Source organism: Urocitellus parryii, chromosome 1 (genome assembly GCF_045843805.1).
Source record: "Urocitellus parryii isolate mUroPar1 chromosome 1, mUroPar1.hap1, whole genome shotgun sequence".
Taxonomy (NCBI): domain Eukaryota; kingdom Metazoa; phylum Chordata; class Mammalia; order Rodentia; family Sciuridae; genus Urocitellus; species Urocitellus parryii.
In genome coordinates, this window is record NC_135531.1 from 126,380,836 (window position 1) to 126,389,098 (window position 8,263).

Here is an 8,263-nt window from a genome sequence, read left to right on the forward strand (position 1 = left end):
AATTGGCCTGGTGCTCTGGCCACCAGAGCTGCTGGCCCAACAGGGACTGCCCACACCCTAGGGGTCAGTCCTGCTGGCACTCACATTTGGCATCTTTCCTGAAACCCTTTCAGCTTTTCCCCAAGGATCTGTACCATGGGCCTTGGTCGCCTGGTGGCTCAGGACAGTGAGCCTGTCTGGCCAGAGGGATCCACGTGAATCAGAAAAGCAGCACCCTTTCTCAACCTCTCCACGGTTTGGCTTCCCCAAGGTAGAGCAGCAGCAGCACTAGGAAATGCGTGCAGACTGTGGTTTGAGTGTGCAAGTGTGTGAAGGAGAGCGTGTTGTGCGGTAGCGGATGTGAGACTGTGAGTGTGCATGTGCGCGCGTGGTTCCAAGTGTGCGCAGCTAAGATTGAGATCTATCCCTGGGCGGGCGGCGGGCGGGCTGGGAAGGTCTCCTCCCCCCACCACATTGAGAAATCTCAGTGAGTCACCGAGTGGTTCTGCATATTAATGAGCTCGCTCACTGCGAGGGCAGGAGCGGATTTAAAAGAGGCCAGGGCGGGCGGAGGGAGGCTGTGGAGAGATCCCAGAGCTGAGCGCAAAGCGCAGCGACAGACTGCCCAGGCACCCACTGACGCGCGCAGCTGGAGCAAGCCAAGCCGGGAGGAGTGCTCTGAGGCGAGAGAGCCGAGCCGGGCGGCCTCCCCAGGCCGCCACTTCAACCGGCCGGCGCCGTCCCCGCGTCCCTGCTCCCGCGCCCCTCCGGCCAGCATGAGGCTCCTGACCGCCGCGCTGCTCCTGCTGCTCCTGGCGCTCTGCGTTGCGCGCGTGGACGGTGAGTGTTGGAAAGTCCCCTTGTCTGTCCCGTCTTGGGGAACCTAAACACCAACTACTAGGCACCTGAGATCCTGAGGATCTGGATTGGCACCGAGGACAATCGTGGGGTACGATATCCCTGGTTCAACTAAGCAGCCCCCTCTCCTGCGCTCTCTCCCGCAGGGTCCAAATGCAAATGCTCCCGGAAAGGGCCCAAGATCCGCTACAGCGACGTAAAGAAGCTGGAAATGAAGCCAAAGTACCCGCACTGCGAGGAGAAGATGGTTATGTGAGTTCTAATTCCACTCCAAGAGCGAGTCTGACCGGTGCCAGGGCATAGCCTGGGGCTGGGTCAGGCTAACAAACATTTCCCTCTGTCTTTATCAAGACCTTGGCTAAGGCTTTGTAATCGCCCAACAAGCCCTTAGTACGCTGCTGAGACAGTCCTGAAAGGGGGTCACTGTCCTGTGCTCCAGAAAGTATCTGCAAGTCCACCCTTGCTAGTTATTCAAACGAATAGCCTCGCAGTTTGCTATTGTGGCTACCAGGGATGGTACTAGGGCCATCAAGGGTTAAAGGGCTCCTGAATGCCAACTTAGATCACCTAGATTGAAGTCACTCAAAACCAGCTCACACCCAAACTGTTCAGCATGCCATCTTGCCTTCCTGCCTCTGGGGAAAGGAATAACGCCAGTATTAAGTCCTAACTTTCCTCTCAGAGTCTCCAATCTGAGGACTGTCCACTGAGATGGCGAGTTTGCAGCTTGTAGGGATTTCATTGTGAGAACACCCCAGCCCTTTCCGCAGCAGCTGGACTTCTTGCAGGTCCCTGAGCCTGAGCAGTTGGGTGAAAAGTGTTTTGCTGGGGTTAATGTGCCACAAGCCCAAAGCCCTGCTTGGTGGGGATGCCGGCAATGTTTAAAACTGGGGCAGAGCAAGAGAACACTGAGTTTTGTGCTCCTCCGCTTCCCAATTAACCACTTGAGGCCAGCACCACTGCTTTCCCATCAATACCCTCTTGGCCAGGAAGGGAGCCCTTGGCAAAACAGCTCCCAAATATTTGCCATGGACCATTGGTCCCTCTTCCCCTCCCCCAGAAACAGGACACACTTTATTCTCAGTCTGGGCAAGTGCTTTCCACTTGCACCGGCTGGCCCTGCTGGCCCAGAGGCCTTCACACAGTGTATGTGAAGGCAGGGCACACCCACACCCCACAACCCCCACCACCTGGGCTACAGTCTGGCCAAGGGTAGGGGAATTTAGAAAAGCACTGGCCTGAGATGACCCCAACAAAAATTAACACCCTCATCCCTGGCCCTCGCCTTGCAGACCAAGTCCAGTAAAGCTGCCCGGAAATCCTTTCAGGTGGGGACCAGGGAGACAAAAGAGCTGGGGAGGAGTCACAAGCCCCAAGCCACTTCCAGCTCCAGAGTTTAACATGTCAGATGGCATTGCAAGTTGTATCTGAGAACTCGTAGGGAATGAAAACAAGGTATGGATCTCAGTGACATCTGGAAAGGACAGAATCCTCACCAGATAGGCTTGCTCTTTCCTGGCTAAACTTCTTCAGATACAGAGAGAAACTACAATCAAGGGAGTATATGAGGTGGCTTCAGGTAGCAAAAAAAGAAAACCTGCAGTGGCCTCATGAGATCGGTACCCAGTCATCCTCTCTTAAATCATCCAGAGCCCTCAGAGGGCTAGAGGCACCTCTCCCCTCCCCAGATCCTTAAGACTTTCTAGATCAGACAGGGGCCAGCTCTCTTTTGCCAAGGCAGATTCTTGGTTGCAAAGGCTAAACAAATGGAAGTTTTCCAGCTCACCCCGAGTCACCCAGAAATCTCTGCTGAGGCTGGGGGTGGGGGCAGAGCAGTCTACGTTGCAAGTGGGAGCCCTTGTACTCAGAAGGATCCAGAAGAGTCCAGATTCTAAAAAGGTCAATTTGTGTCATATATCCACTGAGCTCTCACCGAAACCTTCAACATTCCATAACTGCTGAGGAGAGGGATGTGGGACCCAGAATTTCGGCTAGTTGCTGGGATCACGAATTCTCCTTTCTGTACTCCACAACCAATGTTCATAACCTCAGTGTTATGATGCAGCATTTCTGCACCATGGTGGGGGTACTGAGTGTCCTTTCCTGTTCTTTCCAACCTTCAGGATTTGGAATGTTCAGCTTGCACACTGACCTAACTGAGAAGGGGATTTTATCAGGTTTTGCCATGTCCCTTCACTCAGAGTACAAAAGCAGCTTTGTCAGCACAGAGAAAATGCACATGCTAAATTCTTGCAGGATGACTAGGTACCAGGGAGAGGGAAACACCTAGATTTCACTCTGAAGCCTGGCCCCATGCTCAGGGTACCACATGTCTCACCAAGGGTTCCAGGAAAGGCAGGACCAAAGACCCATCCTTAGGCCCCGGGTTTGGGCCCTCAAAACATTCTGCCCCCATTCTGGTGGCAAGATCCCATTCTCTCTTCCCACTGTTTGGAAACCACATTCATGAAAACCCTTCTAGAACTTGGCCCTTGCACTTGACTTTGGTAACCCATGGGATCTAGCTGAGCTCCCTCCCTCTCCTCCTCCTCTTTTCACTCTCACTTCCAACCACCCTTCTTTGGCTCCTCAGGAAGGAAGTGGCATCTTTACCTCTCACCTTGCACTTTGCAAGTGTCCCAGGTGGACTCTCATTGTTGAACACCATGCTTCCCCCCACCCAACCAGAAGCTTCCTCCTGGCTCCTGCCATCCCTCTGGCCAGCCCTGGCAGAGAGGGGCATAGCCCTGGGCAGGCAGTAGGCTCTCCTCCCTTGCCAGACTGCAGCTCATACATCCCATACTGAGGCTTGTCTTTCTCCTTTCCCGTCTCATCTCCCATGACTAATTGCTAATAACTGTCAGCTGGGCACCTACCAGCCACTGTGCACATTGTATAGGTTATATCCTTTCATCATCCTAATAACTCTATGAAGTAGGTTCTATTTTCAGATTCAGTTTACAGATGGGTAAACGGGTTCAGAGAGGTTAAGATCCTACAGCCAAACGTGGGGCTCCAACTCAGGCCCCTGCACCCTGTACAAAGACACCCTGCTTCTCCACTGCACAGCAAGGATTCTGCCAGGTGTTGGAATCTAGGCTGATAGAGATCTGAGGGCTTCAGGCTGTGGAGAAGCCAGGTCTTGTTTTTCTGCCTGAAGCAAGATAACTGGGGCTTAACACTCAAGTGTCTGAATGGGCTTCAATAAGATTTGGCTTCAGGGTGGGCAAATGCCTCGTCCTGGGAAAATCTGCAGCAGGAGGAGCTGAGACTGAAGCTTTAGACAGAGATGACAGGATCATCAGGGCACAACTTAGCCCCACCATAGGGCTCCTCAAGTCCAAGAACAAAGGTCTTGGCACACTCACCTTGCAGGCATTAACACAGCTTGGTCCCTGACCTTTGTTCCCCAAGAGAGGTCTGCAGAAAACCCACTTCTGGGGGTGCACTGGGGGTAAGGACACTATTCCAGGTGCCACCCACTCCATATAGGGCCAGACCCTAACAAGGACTCAGAAATGAGAGGATACCAAAACCTTCCAAGGAGCCTGCCAGGAAATGAACATGTGGGTGGGCTGCCTTGAGGAAGAGTGGAAGCCAAGTCACTTAGTGCCCTGATTCAGACAGACCAGGGCCACCCACAGGCCACTTCAGGGGCCACTATCAAGACGCCTCAACCCTCTACCCCATCCTGTTCCGTTGCAGCATCACCACCAAGAGTGTTTCCAGGTACCGAGGCCAGGAGCACTGCCTGCACCCCAAGCTGCAGAGCACCAAGCGCTTCATCAAGTGGTACAATGCCTGGAACGAGAAGCGCAGGTACACCCCCTTCCCCTCCTGCCCACTTTCCCCTCCTGCGGCTCTCAGGATGGAAGGGGGTCCCCACACCAGGTCAGCTAGCCCGTCCAATGTGTGAAGACCCACCACAATATCCACAGCAAGCAGATGAACAGATACTGCTTACATACCCCCAGGACTGAGAAAATCATCACTTAACAAAGTAGGCTGGAAGCACCACAGGTGGATCCATTTGTGAACTTAAGTCTGTCTCCTCCTGACTTTCATATTATAGTCTTAATTGCTCTTTTTATCTAAGTCTCATAAGCTGTCAAATAGCTGGGTGAGCACTGGCATGGCTATCCTCTGTGGATCTGGTGGGGCAAAATTTTACCACTTAAATAACCATATTTATTAACCACAAAATGGGGGGTACACCCATGAGATGATAAGGATAACTCCCTGCCAATAATGTGCTCTCTCCAAGGTGCCCCATGCTGCCCAGACACCTGAGAAAATCCTTCAAATGCAAGTGCTAAAAGGGAACTTGGGTCTGACCCTTTGAAATCACAGTCACTCATGCCCAACGGGGCAGCAGTGATGAGATTGACCAGTGCCCTGGGCTCCCTGGGCTCTATTTCCCATAATCAGAAGGTGGCTTTCTGGCCCTGATCCTGTGGTCCTAGGTCTGACCTTGGAAGGGGAGACCACCTCCCAGCTCCCCATACCACGTGAAGGTGATGCTGTCCTGGAGCAGGCCACTCCTCAAGCACGCAGGGCCCACTTGTGCTTTAACCTGCCTAGCACTGCCAGGGAGTGCACAAGCTCTCAGGTGACTTCCCCATGAGAGGTGCAACACCTCATCCTGCAGAAGAAGAAACCAAAACTAGGTGGGGAGGAGGCGGGACCTGCCTGGGAGCCCAGGGCAAGGGCAGGACAAGAAGCCAGGCCCCCATGGAGACAGGCAGCCTCAGTGGTGCCCCACCCTTCCCATCACCTGGCTTGGCTCTTGTCCCCAGGCTCAGCCCCGTGACCAGCTCTCACAGCTGACACTCAGACCCAAACCCTGCACCTGAGCCTTTTTTGCTTCCCCCAAAACTGCCTCGTCTGCAGTTACTTGAAATAGAAAATGATGAGGGGACAAGAATATTTTCTATATTTCTGATAGGAATGAAGGCTTCTTTCTGGTCAGGGCAGGCGACTCACATGGCAAAAACAGGGCCTTCCCTATCCACTGTCTGTTACCCTCCAAGGCCCTGTGTGAAAATGGAGTGAAGCTAACCCCAGGCCCCATGGTAGGAGGGGGCTGAGAACATCTTGCTCAGGATGCTGGGAGACACTCAAATTATGTGGTCGCCCTATTTCTGCCGGCTCCACCTGGGCTGTGGCTTTAAAGAGGAGGAGGCCCCGTGGGCCTAAAGGCAGCCCAGCTTCTTTTGCAAACTGCATCGAAAGCTATGAAAGCCCGTCCATCACCAGGCCCTCCGCCACTTCATTACACCATGAGTTCCTTCATCTGTCTTAGAGTGCCCAGGTGTTCTGGGAGAGGAGGAGGCATGTCGAGTCCTCTCTCCACTGCAAAGGGTTGAAAAACGTCTTACAAGGTGGAGAATGGAGATAAAGGAACTCTTTAAAGTCCTCTTACAGAGAAAATGCTGAACCGGGGTGAAGGAAGAGGGTACAGGGCAGGGCTGGGCTGTGCTGCCAGGCGAGGGAGCTGAGCGCCTCCAAGACCAGAGCTTCTGGCTGCCCTGGAGAGCAGCTGCACCTTTTACTCAAAGCATGATTAGGTGACTTTACTCAAAAATCAGGAGCAAGACAGAAGGAGCAATGGGTTGTCTGAGTGTGAAGTGCAGCCTTGGGGCAGCCATGAGTCAGAACTAGAAGGAATACCTCAAGGCAGCGGCTTGGGAGGTGAGGGGAGAGGTGGCTCATGAATACACACAGGCCTATAACGGGCAGAGGTGAGGCAAGGCCAGCCAAAGGAGGCACCACGAGGCACAGGCCCCTCTGTCACAGCCTCAGCCCCGCCTACCCCCTCCTCAGTCTTTAGCAAGCAGCCTCTAGAATGGGCACATTTCAAGAGGACAAGCCCAAGTCTGGGGAGAGCATGTCCCTCCCCAATGCCATTTTCCCTGAATAGAGGCTTTGTACAGATGAGGACTGGATTGCAGCCCACCATATTGGGAGAACCGTCCGTGGTCCCAGGGCACATCTTACCTATCCTGCAGTGTTCCCATATGCAAAGGGGTTCACTCCATAGGGTTCTGAGGATAGAAAGGGGCTGCAGAGGTGGAGGCTGATCAGAAAGGACAAAGCCAGACTTGTGTGAGCTTCTGTGTCCCCACAATCACATTCTCTGAGGCGTCCCTCCTGCTCCCCAACCCACAGGCCTGGGGGAGGCTGGGAACTGCCACCACCTGGTCCCCAGCCTCTTACACCTGCATTTTCTCTTCCCAGGGTCTACGAAGAATAGGGTGACGGATCTTGGGTAGAAACACTTCCAGACCAGTTGGGAGACTTCAGCAAAGGACTTTACAGATTAAAATAAAAAAAAAATTAAGAAAAAAATCCTCTCTTTCTCACAGGCATAAGACACAAATTATATATTGTTACGAAGCACTTTTTACCAAGGGTCAGTTTTTACATTTTATAGCTGTGTGCAAAAGGCTTCCAGATGTGAGACCCAACTCTCCTGCACGCCAGATTTTAACACAGGCGGCTTTTTACCGAAAAAAAGGGGGAAACTCATGCCTTTCCTTTTTAAAAAATGCTTTTTTGTATTCGTCCATGCGTCACTACACATCTGAGCTTTATAAGCGCCCAGGAGGAACACTGAGCTCGGTGAGACATTTCATTGCAGATCTGCTCCGGTTCTAGCTGGGGAAGCTTCCGCCCAGAGGGCCTGGCGCCTCGGCACAGCTGCCACAGCTCTCCTGGGCTTGCAGCCGGTCACAGCCTCCGTGACTCCACAGTGGCCCCTGTCACCAGGCAAGTAGGAACAGGCCTCTCTGCATCTGTGCTTAGATCCGTTTGGTGGCCAGAGCATCATGCCTCATTGCCCCCCTGCCCAGGTTCATTTTTCCACATTCTGGGAAACATTTGTGTCCAAGATCCCAAGGTGGCAAGGCCAACGGTCTTTAAAGAAGGGGTTGGGTCTTAGCTCCCACCTGAGGGTTTCTGAAAGGTTGGCTGCTTCGATATATAAGGTTTCAGAAACATGTTAGTGAAACCCTTAGGAGAAAACTTTAAAATACACAATTACATACACAGTCCACAGCCCGAGACATGGATTCAGTTGATCAAGGGGAAGCCACCTGAGCGTCCCTCACCCCGAGGGGACATGCAGTAGAAAAGCAATATCCCTGTGACTCCCCACACAATGGTAGACAGTGCAGTAATCTTTTGGAAGCCAAGATGACCAGACGCCCTTTCCTTTGTACATACGCTCTGCAGAGTACCCCGCACTCCTTTGGTAGAGGTACTGGTGTGTTATATGCCATGTAAATGTCAGAAACCATTAGCACTGCATGCAGGTTTCATATTCTTTCTAAGATGAAAAGAAAAGTAATAAAATATATTTGAAATGTACCAAAATCCTAGACTCTGACTTTTTTTTCCCCTATTTAATTAATCTTGGATGTCAATA

At 52.5% G+C, this 8,263-nt stretch overlaps 1 protein-coding gene across 1 annotated transcript; it reads left to right on the plus strand.

Moving 5' to 3' along the window:
- The first annotated feature begins 530 nt into the window (after positions 1-530).
- On the plus strand, positions 531-7,343 carry Cxcl14 (C-X-C motif chemokine ligand 14). The gene is made up of 4 exons (XM_026398172.2): positions 531-819; positions 984-1,089; positions 4,543-4,656; positions 7,075-7,343. The coding sequence occupies exons 1-4, from the start codon at positions 756-758 to the stop codon at positions 7,088-7,090; spliced, it is 300 nt and encodes a 99-aa protein (XP_026253957.1). The 5' UTR covers positions 531-755; the 3' UTR covers positions 7,091-7,343.
- The last annotated feature ends 920 nt before the right edge of the window (positions 7,344-8,263 follow it).